Source organism: Terrapene carolina, unplaced genomic scaffold, assembly GCF_002925995.2.
Source record: "Terrapene carolina triunguis isolate 2854851 unplaced genomic scaffold, T_m_triunguis-2.0 Scaffold192, whole genome shotgun sequence".
Lineage (NCBI taxonomy): Eukaryota > Metazoa > Chordata > Testudines > Emydidae > Terrapene > Terrapene triunguis.
The window spans coordinates 22,544,899-22,559,704 of NW_020664543.1; the positions used below are offsets into that span (position 1 = coordinate 22,544,899).

A 14,806-nucleotide genomic window follows, 5' to 3' on the forward strand; every position below is an offset into this window, starting at 1 on the left:
GTATGCTAAAGAAATGGGGAACCTCAGGTGCTCCCAGAGCTTCCATTCCAAAAGGCAGCAGGAGTAGCAGAGATTCTTGACCAGTGATGGCAAATGCAGGGTATGGCTCTGGTTGGTAGTAGGCATTCGCAGGTGAAACTAGTGTGGTTCATGATCATTTTTAAGGCAGATTGTCTTATTCAGTAAATGACATTGTAAACTGCTCTGTAGGGGGAGGGTAGCGCTAAATCCTGATGATTAGGTTATAAATGGGGAAAAGAATTGTATGGTCTCATTCTGCTCTCTAGCAGGTATTTCTTTACCCATCTTTCCAGCATATCTGAAACTCTTGAATGGATGTTGTAAAGTTACATGTACAAACAGTACCTGCAGCCTGGGCCACTTTTCAGCTCAGGACATGAGCTCTCACAAGCTAACCAAAGTGTGTCCAGGAATGGGACTCTTCAGAAGCGGTGTTGAGGTTTCACTCAATGTCTCTCTCACCCTTTGGCATTGGTGCGGGATCAGCAGGGGGCTCTGTACTGCTAAGGGTTTGCTCCTCTGAAAAAGATGGACAGCCCTGATTGCTGCTTGTTAATATCTGATCATAGTCAGGGGTAGAGCTGTCCAAAAAACTATTTTCACAAAACACGTTGAAGTTGTTTCCATATTAAAGTGTTCAAAAAGGACCCATTTTAACATGGCTTTTTTCAGTTTTTAAAAATATTTTGAATTTTTTATCACACCCATTATTGAAACAGTTATCAAAAATTTTCATTTCAATCAGATCTACATACAAGTAGAATGTTAAAATGTCCTGCTAAATCCTATCTCATGCCTTCTTGAAATTCCTTCTGCAATTTCAGATGGAACAAATATTGGCCTCCTTGCAGATCCTTTTCGTGGTGCTTCTGTGTGTTAAACAGCTGCCTAGTTTCATCCCAGAGGTGGCTGCATTTCAGTGGTGGATGAAGTGACTCCTGTGTATTGGTTGTATATCCCTCCAAGCGTGTTAGGTCAAAGACAGTATATCAATGCAAGATTATCCTAATCATAAACCATACCAGAATGAATCACAGTTGCCTCCAGTTTCCCAACCCCCCACTTACTATCTTCATAGCATCTACCAACTGACCCAAGTGCTTTCTGAAGAAGTTTTTTTTTTTTTTTTTTTTTCAGGGGGTGGGGGGATTCTGCACTCCCCTCACCTGGAGGCTGGGAAGAGAGGGATTAGTGAGCGAACCTTCTCCTGCTCTGGGGTTGTGTGTGGGAAGTGGGTATGTTTCCCAAGGGCAAAGGGGATCTTCACTCCCTAGGGTGGAGTAGTAAGAGGTGGGGAGAAGGACCCAGTGGTTTGGTCACTAATGAAGGAAGGACAGACTGGTGTTTTCTGTAGCTGTGCCCGGCATACTAGCAAAGAGTTATCAGCTCACAGCCCACAGGTTATGGTCTGTTAGTATCTATGAACCCGCTAGCTCCCCCGATATTCAGCAAATGTATTATTCAACTCACCCTTGCCACTCTTGGATGGGTGAGCATCCTGGTGGATCCAGTTTGTGTGCTGTCCAAAATACAAGTGGAACTCCTGTTTTGGTGGAGATTCAAAAGCTTAGCCTTATAGCGTAGCATTTCCTTGCTAATGTCTGCAAGATTTAGACAGAGGGCCTGTTGGGAGAGAGCATTCTGGATTCCCTACATCTCCAGGATTGGCTGTCCTTCAGCAGCATCCATATTCCAAATTTGTTGGACTAAGGAACTACAAAAGAGCTGGCCATTCTCCAGTGGTTCATGTTTGCTGATTTGTTCCATTGATTATATGCAGATTACAACTTGCTTTTCTCACCTTCTCCTCTTTGTAAGCTTGTTAAACGAAGGTCTGCATCAACATTTCCCATACTATTCACACATGCATCTGTTGTTTCTTCCATTCTCTGTAAGTCCTGCTTACCTCATCACTGAGTTTGTTCCGTGTGAACTTTCTTTGGCTAGGTCTACACTACAGCGGACTTCCGACCTAAGATACGCAACTTCAGCTACGTGAATACCGTAGCTGAAGTTGCGTATTTTAGGTCGGCTTACCTGGCGGTGAGGACGCGGGAAAGTCGACCGCTGCCGCGCTGCCGCCGACTCCGCTACCGCCTCTTGTCGAGGTGGAGTTCCGGAGTCGACGGTAGAGCCATCAGGGATCGATTTTACCGCGTCCTCACGAGACGCGGTAAGTCGATCCCCGATAAACCGATTGCTACCCGCCGGATCGGCGGGTAGTGAAGACGTAGCCTTTGAGATGTTCCTTAGGGTATGTCTACACTACGAGAGTAGTTCGATTTTAGTTAAATCGAATATGTGCAATCGATATTAGAAAGTCGAACGTGTGTGTCTACACTAAGGACAGTAATTCGACTTTGTCAGTCCACAGTACCAGGGAAAGCGTCGACATTGGAAGCAGTGCACTGTGGGCAGCTATCCCACAGTTCCCGCAGTCCCCGCTGCCCATTGGAATTCTGGGTCGAGCCCCCAATGCCTTCTGGGTAAAAAAATGTGGCGAGGGTGCTTTTGGGTAACTGTCGTCATCCGTCAGTCACTACCGCCCTGCCTCCCTCCCTGAAAGCGCCGGCGGGAAATCAGTTCGCGCACTTTTTGATCAGTGACAGCGCGGACGCCACAGCACTGCGATCATGGATCCCGCTGCGAGCATCGCTGCAGTTGTGGCCGTTCTCAACGCCTCGCACCTTATCATACACCTTACCCTGAGGCAGATGCAGAGTAATCAGGCGAGGAGGCTACGGCACCGCCGTGAGGGCCTGAAGTCGGAGAGTAGCACAGAGCTGTCAGAAACCACGAGCCCCAGCGCCCAGGACATCACGGTGGCAATGGGGCATGTGGATTTTGTTGAACGGCGATTCTGGGCCCGGGAAACAAGCACGGACTGGTGGGACCGCATAGTGCTTCAGGTCTGGGATGAATCCCAGTGGCTGCGAAACTTTCGCATGCGGAAGGGCACTTTCCTGGAACTTTGTGACTTGCTGTCCCCTGCCCTGAAGCGCAAGGACACCCGCATGCGAGCAGCCCTGACTGTCCAGAAGCGAGTGGCCATAGCCCTCTGGAAGCTTGCAACGCCGGACAGCTACCGGTCAGTCGCGAACCACTTTGGCGTGGGCAAATCTACCGTGGGGGTTGTTGTCATGCAAGTAGCCAAGGCAATCGTCAAGGTACTGCTGTCAAAGGTAGTGACCCTGGGAAACGCGCAGGCCATCATAGATGGCTTCGCTGCGATGGGATTCCCAAACTGCGGTGGGGCTATAGATGGGACTCACATCCCTATCCTGGGACCGGGCCACCAGGCCAGCCAGTACATCAATAGAAAGGGCTACTTTTCAATGGTGCTGCAAGCACTGGTGGACCATCGGGGACGGTTTACAAACATCTACGTCGGATGGCCGGGCAAGGTTCATGACGCTCGCGTGTTCAGGAACTCTGGTCTGTTTAGACGGCTGCAGGAAGGTATTTACTTCCCGGACCACAAGATAACTGTTGGGGATGTGGAGATGCCTACAGTGATCCTCGGGGACCCAGCCTACCCGCTAATGCCCTGGCTCATGAAGCCCTATACTGGCGCCCTGGACACAGAAAAAGAACTCTTCAACTACCGGCTGAGCAAGTGCAGAATGGTGGTGGAGTGTGCTTTTGGCCGTCTCAAGGGGAGATGGAGAAGCTTACTCACTCGCTGTGATCTCAGCGAAACCAATATCCCCATCGTTATTGCAGCTTGCTGTGTGCTCCACAATCTCTGTGAGAGCAAGGGGGAGACCTTTATGGCGGGGTGGGAGGTTGAGGCAAATAGCCTGGCTGCTGATTACGCCCAGCCAGACAGCCGGGCGATTAGAAGAGCCCAGCGGGACGCGCTGTGCATCCGGGAGGCTTTGAAAGCCAGTTTCAAGGCTGAGCAGGGTACCCAGTGACTTTTAAGTTTGTGGACACAGAGGCAGAACTTGCCCCCCTTTCTTTACCCAGTTGCCGTCGACTATCCTCTCCACTTACATACCCCCTTCACCCCCTTCCCAAAAAATAAAATCTGTTCTGTTTTGTTAATGGACACCGTTGTCTTTATTACTGTTTTCGCGGGAATGTTTTAAACCTGTGACACAGACTGTGGCGGGGGGCGGGTTTAGGGTTGTGATGCAAATGATGCCTCTAAACTCCAGGAATGACAGGCTCCGCGGTGGTGGACTGGTTGTTTCAACGGAGCCTGCCAGCCCTCCTGGCCGGGACTGCGTGTATGTGTCGGCTATGTGACTGTCTTGCAGGGGGAGGAGGGTTACAGATCCCCTGCTGCGCGGCTCTGTGATGCAGGGTAAGGACCGCTGCATAAGATCTGTAACTGCCCTCCCCCGCCACCAAGTCACAGAGCAACACCACCGCCCCCACCACACAAAACATGAAAACCACCTCCCAGACTGACCAGGATAACTAGTCACTGCACTGTATATGTGCCCTGCTGCTGCACCTGCCCCCTGCTAAAGGTGACTGTCCTGTCCAATGACCAAGCCCCTTCCCCCCCCCTTCAGACAGACTCCCCTCCAAAAGAAGAGGATGGAAACAGAAATGAACAGAAACGTATTCTTTATTAACAACCGCACATGGAACGGGGGGGGGAAACTTGGACGGGGTCTTGTGTGAGGCGGGTAGGAAAGGACTTTTCAAATTTTGGGGAATGAGAGCCTTCTAGTGGTAGAGCAGTCCGCAGGGGTGGAGTGAAATTTTTCACGGCCCCTTCCACCCCTCCGTGTTTGGACTTTGGGTGAGGGGGGTATGGGACTTGGTGGCGGGGCAGGGCAGTTACAGAGAGACTGCAGCGGGGCTCTCTCCTCCTGCCTCCGGTCCTGCAGAACATCCACAAGGCGGCGGAGCGTGTCCGTTTGCTCCCTCATTAGTCCAAGCAGCGTTTGAGTATCCTGCCTGTCCTCCTGTCGCCACCTCTCCTCCCGTTCCATGTTTGCCCGGTGCATTTGGGACAAGTTCTCCCTCCACTGTGTCTGCTGGGCTGCCTGTGCTCGGGAGCATCCCATTAGCTCAGCAAACATGTCTTCCCGTGTCCTCTTCTTCCTCCTCCTAATGTGCGCTAGCCTCTGGGCAGATGTGGCTGTGGGAATTGGAAAAAGGGAGTGAATTCCTGAGACAGAGCAATGTATCTGTGAACAGAGAACATAGTCTTTCTCTGTGAACAAGACCATGCAGAGCACCTATCACACGCGCACTGAGGACAAGGTCGAATTTTCGGCCCTCGCCTACAGTGCCTGCGGTCTTGCTGTGGCGAGCTGAGGAGCAGGGCAGGACACCGGACTTTGTCTAGATGGCAAACATGGTAAGCCGTAGACTTGTGGCCGCTTAAAACTTTAAGAGTGGCACTGGCCTCCTTTCAAATAGAAAGCAATGCGAGTCTCTGCTGGCAGCAATCCTGCAAGCATGAACTCTGCCCCTGTCCCACCCCCTCGCGGCTGTAAACCGCGTGGCTGTAAACCGGCGGTTGCAGTTCTATAAAGGGACGGGCAAGCAGTCCCAATACTAACTTTCCCATACCTAATTCACAGCAGGGAGCCATGCCAGACATCACCCTCCTGAAGGTCTCCGAGAGCCAGAAGGAGAAGATGCTCCGGGACAGCCTTCAGAAACGGGGCCATTTGCTGCACTGCTGTGCAAGGCCATGATCCCGGAGTACCTGCTGGCGTTGTGGCAGGGAAACGTGTCCTACCACGGGGGGCCTAATAAGCTCTCCCTGCCCAGGAACCTGCTGATGAGGCTGGAAAAACACCTGCAGGAGGTGTATGAGGAGTTCTCCCCGGAGGATCTCGCCTCTATCCCCGGTTACATTGACCAGTTCCTGGCTTAGGTGCCCTTGGAGGGACAAATGACTGCAGGGTTTTGGGCATTATAATCATGAAGCGGACATTGTGCAATTTTTTGAAAATGGTTCGGACTATATATTGAGGCGCCCAAAAAAAGACAAATCATGATACACTTTGCACTGATTCCCCTTTTGTTTGACTTTACTGTTTACATGTTTTGAAGCACTTTACCCACTGTTCATATTTTCAATCTTCCTGTTTTGTTGCAAATAAATGTTTACATGTTTTAAAGCACTTTAGCTAATGTTAATATTTTAAATACGCCAGTTATGTTGTAAATAAATGTTTAGATATTTAAAACACTTACTGCTTGATCCGTCCCCTGAATCTGTGTCTGGGGTAACGGCTGGGGAGGGTTGGTAGGGGATCTCTGTCAGGGTGATGAAGAGCTCCTGGCTGTCGGGCAAATCAGCGTTGTAAGCGCTGTCTACTGCCTCGTCCTCCTCATCTCCTTCCTCCTCTTCCCCGTCCGCTGAGGAACCGGCCGCGGACAATATCCCATCCTCAGAGTCCACGGTCAGGGGTGGGGTGGTGGTGGCGGCCGCACCTAGGATGGAATGCAGTGCCTCGTAGAAACGGGATGTGTGGGGCTGGGATCCAGAGCGTCCGTTTGCCTCTTTGGTCTTCTGGTAGCCTTGTCTCAGCTCCTTGATTTTCACGCGGCACTGCGTTGCATCCCGGCTGTAGCCTCTCTCTGCCATGGCTTTAGAGATCTTCTCATAGATCTTTGCATTCCGTCTTTTTGAGCGCAGCTCCGAAAGCACGGACTCATCGCCCCACACTGCGATGAGATCCAAGACTTCCCGATCCGTCCATGCTGGGGCCCTCTTTCTATTGGATTGCACGGCCATCTCTGCTGGAGAGCTCTGCATCGTTGCCACTGCTGCTGAGCTCACCACGGTGTCCAAACAGAAACTGCGATTCAAACTGCCCAGACAGGAAAAGGAATTCAAATTTTCCCGGGGGAGTGGCTGGTCAGAGCATCCGAGCTCGGACTGCTGTCCAGAGCGTCAACAGAGTGGTGCACTGTGGGATAGCTCCCGGAGCTATTAGCGTCGATTTCCATCCACACCTAGCCTAATTCGACATGGCCATGTCGAATTTAGCGCTACTCCTCTCGTTGGGGAGGATTACAGAAATCGATTTAAAGAGAGCTCTATGTCGAACTAAATGGCTTCCTGGTGTGGACGGGTGCAGGGTTAATTCGATATAACGGCGCTAAATTCGACATAAAAGCCTAGTGTAGACCAGGCCTTAGTGATTGGGATGTTTACACTTCACAGTCCTGAAGCAAGAAAAGCCCAACAGGCAGAGAATCTAGAGTGCGTAATTACTGTCAAATCGTGTCAATGAGATTATTTATGAAAGCATGTCACACATTTTGCAATTTAATGGGTACAAAACAACTTTATAAATCCATATCCTTGTAGTTGTCTACTCCATATAGGCTTAAAAGTATTTGTTGATGATGCACATCATGTGTGGTCATCTGCTGCTTACTTTTGTGTTTCCAAATGAAACGCCTAACTTTATGTATACCAGTTTCCTTCAAGGAGCAAAACTTAGTTTTTTATTTTTCACCATGCAATGCTGCTGCGGCTGTTGTATTTCACTTTCTTTTAAATCTCCTGGTCATTCTCCTATTGCATGTTAGCAACATTTTGATTAATCCTCTACTTTCCTGAAATCCTTCTATATAATAATTCTGTTGATAAACAGATTTTCTTGGGAATTGTCACAGAATAGTTATGCCCAATTAATTTTAGTTTGTATCATTACAAATTCACACCTGTATTTTTCAAGAAACCAATCTCAGTTGTCTATTAATTGCTAAAACCTCTGAATTCAGTTACATCAAAACTGCACTGAGGATTTTCACCCTCTAAATCTTTTTCCTACAGCGCAAAAACATATTAGACAGCCAAAGTGTGTCACTATAATCACATGCCTTATTTCTTCTCAATTCCAGCATCATCGTTCACTCCTAACCATGCCATCGGAGAGAAACACCCCAAAATGTACAGTAAAATTTAAAAATTGAGACACATTTTAACCATGTTTGAACTCAATCATATTCTAAATTCCATCTAATGCCTTTGAAAGTTAATGGCCAAAGTACAAGTTTCCAAGTTAATTGGTTTGGTTAAATGCACCATTCTTTTTCCTTTAATAAAGGAAAAACAAATCTCTCTCTCTACCTATCTGTGCTCATGTTTTAGCATCCATCACTGGAATATCTACATTAACGTGCACTAGGGAACTTGGAAAGTATGCCAGCAGGGTACAGTTAGTGCATGACATCCTAATACACACTAGAGTTTACACTCCTCTAGTGTGGACTAATGCACAGTGTAGACAAGTCCTCAGTGCCTCTCCAGAATCGCAAATAACAAACCTCAATCTCTCTCTTCCTTCTTGGGGAGCAAGTTCCCTGATTACGGGCCAGAGCCTCACCTGCTGCAAGTCTGCATAGCTCCAGTGGACTCATCTTGCTAGCTGAGAATCAGCCCTGCAATGTTGTGGGGGAGTGGTGTTTGTGTCTGCTCTCTTCACCTCCCAGAGATGAATTCCATAGGTTGAGTCCAGCTCACGCTTATGTCTGTCTCCTGCCCTTATGAGATTCGGTTTGTTGGCTCATGGCTTCAGTGATGCACTGCTCTCATGGGAGATGATGGTTATGGAGGGAAAGCTGATCTCTTAGGTAGTTAGAGCTAATGCTGCGGGAGGGCTTTGACTATAGCAAGGTTTTCTATTAAATGGGCAGCCAGGGCGATGTGTCAGTGACAACCTGTGTAGCTAAACTGACAGGCTGGAATGTTTTGTGCTGCTGGAGCTTTTTTCAGGGCATGTGGCTCCAGTATTTGATGCGAGTTGCAATAATCAAGGCTGAACGTCACAAATGGATAGTTCACCAGGGCAGTGGTGAGCCAGGAGGCTGGGGCACCGTTGCATAGTTTGCCATCCTGGCTCTTTGGAGTTTCCAGTAGTGTTGAGAAGGCCCAGAGGGCCCCAACGCTGCAGATCAGCTTACAGTTTGAAGGCAGATGCTCGTGATCATGGGGGATGTTGCACAGGGAGAGAGGATCTGTGAATCACTTCTCTCTTCCTACTGGCTTCTCCCTAGTGCTGCCTGGGTTTAGCTCTCAACAGCTGCTCTTCCTCCAAATGCTGGTGTTGGCTAGTGTTGGGAGAGCTGGGGGGCTTACATGTCATGTACAGAAGAGGTAAGAGTCACGTGTCGCTTGAGTACTCTGCCAGCACTTCAGCCAGTTTTTTCTCACCATGCTGTATGTGACCAACGGGGCTATCAGTTCTTATCACAGGTCATTCGGGGAGGGATGGGGAATGGCAAATAAATTTCGTGCAACAATTCCACTTCAAAATTAGCAGACGCCATGTAGAAATTGTTGGGAAGGGTTCTGTGTGTGAGTTACTCTGCACGGATCTCTTGCTTTCATTTTCCTCTTCCGTGGTAGTCAGTACCAGGGGTGTGTGTATGGTAACAGGATCGTTAACGAAAAACTCCTCTGGCCCTGTGGCTTATTCCCCCGTGAAATGGCAGTGCTCCGTCACATGGTCATTGGTTGCTGTGTAAATGAACACGAGGGGGAGAAGGTTTCTTGACTTCAGGTACAGATAAGCAGCAGTAGCAGGTGTTTTCAGAGGTGCTTAAGGAAGTTAGGCTCATGCCCCCTTTGAACATCAGTGGGTGTTGTGGGGCCTATGCAGCACCAACCGCTCTTTAAAGAGTCTGTTATCTACCCTGAGATTTATGATTATTCCAGGAGTTTCCCAATTAGAATCAGAGCTGATGGCCAAGAACAAGTATTAGGCCAAATTAAACATGTCTGACGCTCTACAATAGTTGACTTGTTTATCACTGGGTAAGCATGCTAATATTGGCTTCTCTGGTGTGTTAATTTAACAAACAACTTTATTAGGAAGAGCCAAATGCATGTCTAGTGCTATGAGATATTGACCGGGTCAGACTGGGCAAGTGGTACTAGTTCTAAATTCAGATAAAAAATAAAGTTGGTGGCAACCACATTTAACTGGAAAAAAATATGGCCCACTGGCATAGAAGCCGTTTCTGCACAGAAAACATGACACTATTTATGAAGAGCCATGTCTAATATCCTTTCCAGTTTGGAAAAAGAAGTTTATTTTAATACATCCTTTTTAATTGCTATGAGCTGGACTTGTAAATATTGTAAGTGGTTGAGTAATAGTCATCTGTTAGCAGACCAAATGGAAGGGACATTTTTTCCACTCTTTGAGCCCTAATATGGTTCACCCGACTCTAAAGGGGATACTTTAGTGCGGATGTTTTTAAAAAAAAAAGTCTGTTTAATAATTCAAAGATGGTTTAATCTGCGGGGAAGCTAGTGTGTGGTGTTCTGTTGAGTGAAATCCATAGGACATTGTGAAGCTATCCAGGAGGTTTTGCCAGGTGTTCTAATGCTGGGGGACTTGTCATTGTTTAGGAAAGAGAAGGGTTTATTACCAAAACTTGCAATGATCCACTCCATTTGCAAGATGTAAAACTTGTATTTCAGCTAAGAGGGGCAGGTTATCTCCCTTATGTTTTGGAGGTTAGAGAGTACTCCAGCAGAACTAGCTTCATCTAGCAAGATATCACAAAACATGGTCTGGGAAAACCACTGTCCTTTTATCTCCGGCTTTCAGTCAGTCCGTATTGTGAATGAGAAAGAGCTTTGTGAGACTCAAATGCAGAGGGCTTACAAAATTCTAGTCTGTCATTTTCCTAGAGCAGTCTTTTTCTTTTTAATATGTGAATAGTTTTGTCCCTCTCCTCCTGCTAAGAGTGAATTTTGTACCTGAACTAGTAAATTGTCATAACATTTTGTAAACCCAGATTGTCAGTAATGTACAGCATATCGCACAAAGCAGGTTTGCTGCATGGTTTGGCACAGTGCTCTCAGTTTTATTTTTTTTTTAAATGTTCATCGCCGTTCATTTTCCTATGTCAGATTCGTTTCGCGCAGGTTTGTTGTGGTTTTTTGCTTTGCAAATAATTTTGCCTTGTTGTAGTAAAACTATTTAGGTCCTGGCAGCAATCTTCCTATGAAATTTTAGCACTCACATGTCTTAGAGAGAGAGAGAGAGAAAACTAATTTATGATTCCTTAATTCTACTAAACTTCATCAATCCTGCATGTTTTTAACTAACTGAATGGGACTGCTTGGAGTGTGTCATGATAATCTTGTGTATAAAAGTCTCTTCAGGACAGGGCTGAAGTTGTGTGGTGACTTTTTAAATCATTTACCTGTAGAATAGTTGAATTATTCTTAGGGAGACAGAACCAGAGACCAAATATACAGTGTCAGTCTTGATAGCTTTAAGCAAACTACCCTTTCATAAATGATTTTTGTAGTTCGATTTCTATACATATATAACATGTAAAGATCTGGTTTTAGTTAGAATTGAAAACTTTTGGGTAGCCAAGTTTCTAACCCTTATTGTTTAGGGTGATGTAAGGGGACTCAAAAAGTAAGTTTCCTTTTTTAAAAAAAAAATCCTTCAGATAAGATGAAGAGAGTAACTTAATTTTGCTTTGTCTGTTTCAGGAATGTTGGTGGTGATTGTGTTGTTGCTGATTGCAATTGCTGTGGTTGCCGTCTGGCCAACACACTAACGCAAATGCGGGGACCATCAGAGATGCCACTTAGCAGCGGCAGAGCTGGACAATATCAGAGGCTGCGAACAACTCCACTGCAAACACGTTTTGTGTGTTAAGTAAACTCAGTATTAGAATGAAGACGTTTCTGCACGCAATGCACAGCCAGAGGGCTGTGGCTAGTTTGGAGCATTTGAACTTCAAAAGGACTCTTTTCCTTCCTTGATTTTGTACTTCAGAGGGACACAACTGGAGTAGATGCATCTTTAAGAGATTTACCCTTCAGTGCAACTGACTCTAAGCAAGCAATCTGCCCCTTTTGTTGAGAGATCAGTCATCCTGAGGGTTTAATATACTGTATACTGCTCCTACATAGCTTGTGTGGTATATGTGTGGAGTTCCCCCTCTCTTGCTAAATGATGATCTTTTGAACCAAGATTTTGCATCTTATAAAGAAGTGAGTGTTGTAAGAAACTGATTGATGAAGTTGGAGGGTCAGAGAGCAGGCCCAGCTTGAGAATGAAAAGCCCGGTGATGAGGGTAGAACGGAATAGGGGGACTCAGATGTACCTTACAAACATAAGTATGAGGCAGTCTTTGGCTGTTGTGAGAGAATTACCAGTGTTGATCTGCACCGATCGAAATGCAAACAGCAGTGGGGCTTTCCAACATTTAACACAACCGGGTGTAGAACAGTGGAAAGCTCTGCCCAACGTGTGCTCATAAGGGGGGAAAGTGTCTTTCTGCTAACTGTACTCTGGGGGAAGTTTACCCCAACTGACTAACTGCAGAAGTCCTGATACAGCGAATAGACTAGGCTCAAGACCAGAGATGCGCACCGCTTTCTTATAGCATTTTTCCAAAGGAAAATATTACGAGTATTAAAAAAAATGAAAAAAGAATTTAATGCTCATCGCTGTCCCCAAAATCATTATTTTGTTATGTGCCAACTTCATTGTCAGAACTGACAGAGCAATAATAACACTGAATAAAAGCAAATCCATTTACATGCTGCTTTTTATTGTCATGTTTTTTTATTGTTTCCAATAACATCTTAATATTTTAAAGGTCTTTTGTTTGTTTCCTAGAGATTGATCTTGAGGAGAGAAAGAAACTGGTTCCTTAGACTTCCAGTTTCATTTGAAATGTCTCTTTTGTACTTTTCAATGTTGTTGTTGTTGTTGTTGTTTTTTCAGCCCCAAGCTGGTGCTCATGTGTCTTACTCCTTAAAAACGGAATATGTGCAATTATAAATATGAATTTAATTCTTGGCACTAGCAATCAAAACCCTGCCTCCCCCAAACCAGTGCAGTGGGTAGCAGCAGAGTAAACCTAGTGTGTAGCGCACTGGGCCGAGATTCAAGAGACCTGGGTCCTAGTCCCAGCTTTGCCACTGGCATGATGCGCAACCTTGCACAAGTCATTTTAATCACTGCGTGCCTCAGTTTCCCCATCTGTAAAATGGGGATAATGACACTGATCTCCTTTGTAAAGTGCTCTGAGCTCTGTGGATACAAATCACTCTAGAAGAACTAGGTATTATTCTTGTTAAGCTTCCCCAAAACCATCTTCTGCCACTGTGCCTCAACCAGACCTAAGCGTTCAGGCTCCATGAGCCAGTCACACCAGGAGCATATACTGAAACTATGGTGCTAATTGTGGTGGTGGTTTTTGTGGTGCACAGGTAACTCTGGAAGCTGGATGGATCTAGAAGAGTTCTTTCAAAATGACTATTCATGCCAAATTTTCTTTGTTTTATATAAAATCAAATAAAAAAGGTCAAAATCAAATAAGTTTTGATTGATCCGAAACGAATGTTTTCAGAATTTTGATTTGGGATGAAACAAATTTCAAACTCTCAATTTTTTTTCATGGGACAGAAAATCTGTTTTCCATCCAGCTCTTCACAGCCTGAGCTATTGCACTCCTTGTTGATGTTTCAGTGTATGGGTAGCCAACGTGGGGAATGCAGATGATATGGGAGGCAGGTACACAGGAATAGTTCAGGTGAACAAACCACTAAGTGAGTTTTAACCTGGTGACTACCAAGGGAAGTGGGATAAACACAGCCGTGTATTAGGGAGTGAAAAATACCTTGTCTTCTGTGCAGTAAAACCCAAGGACTCAGCGCACCTCCATCCTGCATTGCTGGGAAAGGCTCTTCTGAAAAGTTCTGACCAGTCAGTTAAGTCAAAATTGTTTAGGCCTCAGGGTCATGCCTGTTTGCTCATTGTCACTTGGAAAGGAGCTCCGTATTCAAACAGCTGGAGGAGAAAGCAAGAGGCCGTTTAACCGCTGCATGTTTTGCAGGAAGTTCTCAATGATCTTATTGCTTGACTTTTTTCCAGTACAAATGGAGCTTTAAAACCCAGCCACTCCAGCTGAAAACAAATAATTGTGGTTCCTGGTGTTGTGTTTAAAATCTGCATTCGAGCAGTTTCTGTGTTAACGAACCTGAAGAACCCGGCTTTTAATTAAAACTGCCATTTACAGGGGGGGATTCAGGTTTTATTTGAAATCCCTGGATACACTGATCAGAATAAATTGTGCTACTGTTCTGTGCAACATTCTGGGTCCATTCTGTAGGGGCTTTTTAAAAGCTGCTTTCTGATTTGTTGTATTCTTGGGGGACAAAATTTCTGGGGCATAAGGAAGGAGGAGAAACCAGTGAGTCTTATTGCTGAAATATTTAACAAAGAGGTCCTTAGATTTGCCCTTTAAATAACATTAAACATGGCATGTGGGTGAGGAGTTTTATTAAAAAAGAGAGAAGTGGATTTGGCAGGGCTTTCATGGTGTATGTGGAAACCTTTTCTGTTTTACTGCTCTTTGGAAGGGAAGACTAAAATAAACAGACTGGTTTCATTGTCTACAAGCGAGTGGAACTGAGGAGTGCAAAGTGTGATCAGTCTGAGTTCAGTGCATATTCGGTTTATTCTATTTAATGAATTTTATGAGCTGGTTGCTGTGGCATCTGGGCACGTGACACAAATTAAAATCAAGCAACAGGTTTAAATTGCCTAGAGTAGACACCAAGGACACCCTCACTCCCTGTACAGAGCCATTCCAGCCCATCATAAGCCAACCACCACCATCCCCAGCAAAGGTCCATATAATCAGACTCATGCTTGATCAGAGAGAGACGCCTTTCATTGTGTGTTCATGTTGAGACTCCCCAACTGCAGTGGGCCTGATGGCCGATGGGAGCTTATCTCACAGCTGGGAACCCTCTGTCTCCAATCTCCCAGGAATGCATTTTAGGGGAGGATGAGCCAAGGCAGCTTAG

The 14,806-nt window shown here is 46.1% G+C and overlaps 1 protein-coding gene across 1 annotated transcript in view; it reads left to right on the forward strand.

The window, feature by feature from the left end:
• The window catches only part of STX8 (syntaxin 8), a 168,891-nt gene extending 156,262 nt beyond the window's left edge, over positions 1 to 12,629 (forward strand). Inside the window, exon 8 of the mRNA XM_024208567.3 lies at positions 11,471 to 12,629. Coding sequence (XP_024064335.1) covers positions 11,471 to 11,538 — 68 coding nt within the window. The 3' untranslated portion in view covers positions 11,539 to 12,629. The remainder of the gene's footprint in view (positions 1 to 11,470) is intronic.
• Positions 12,630 to 14,806: the final 2,177 nt, after the last annotated feature.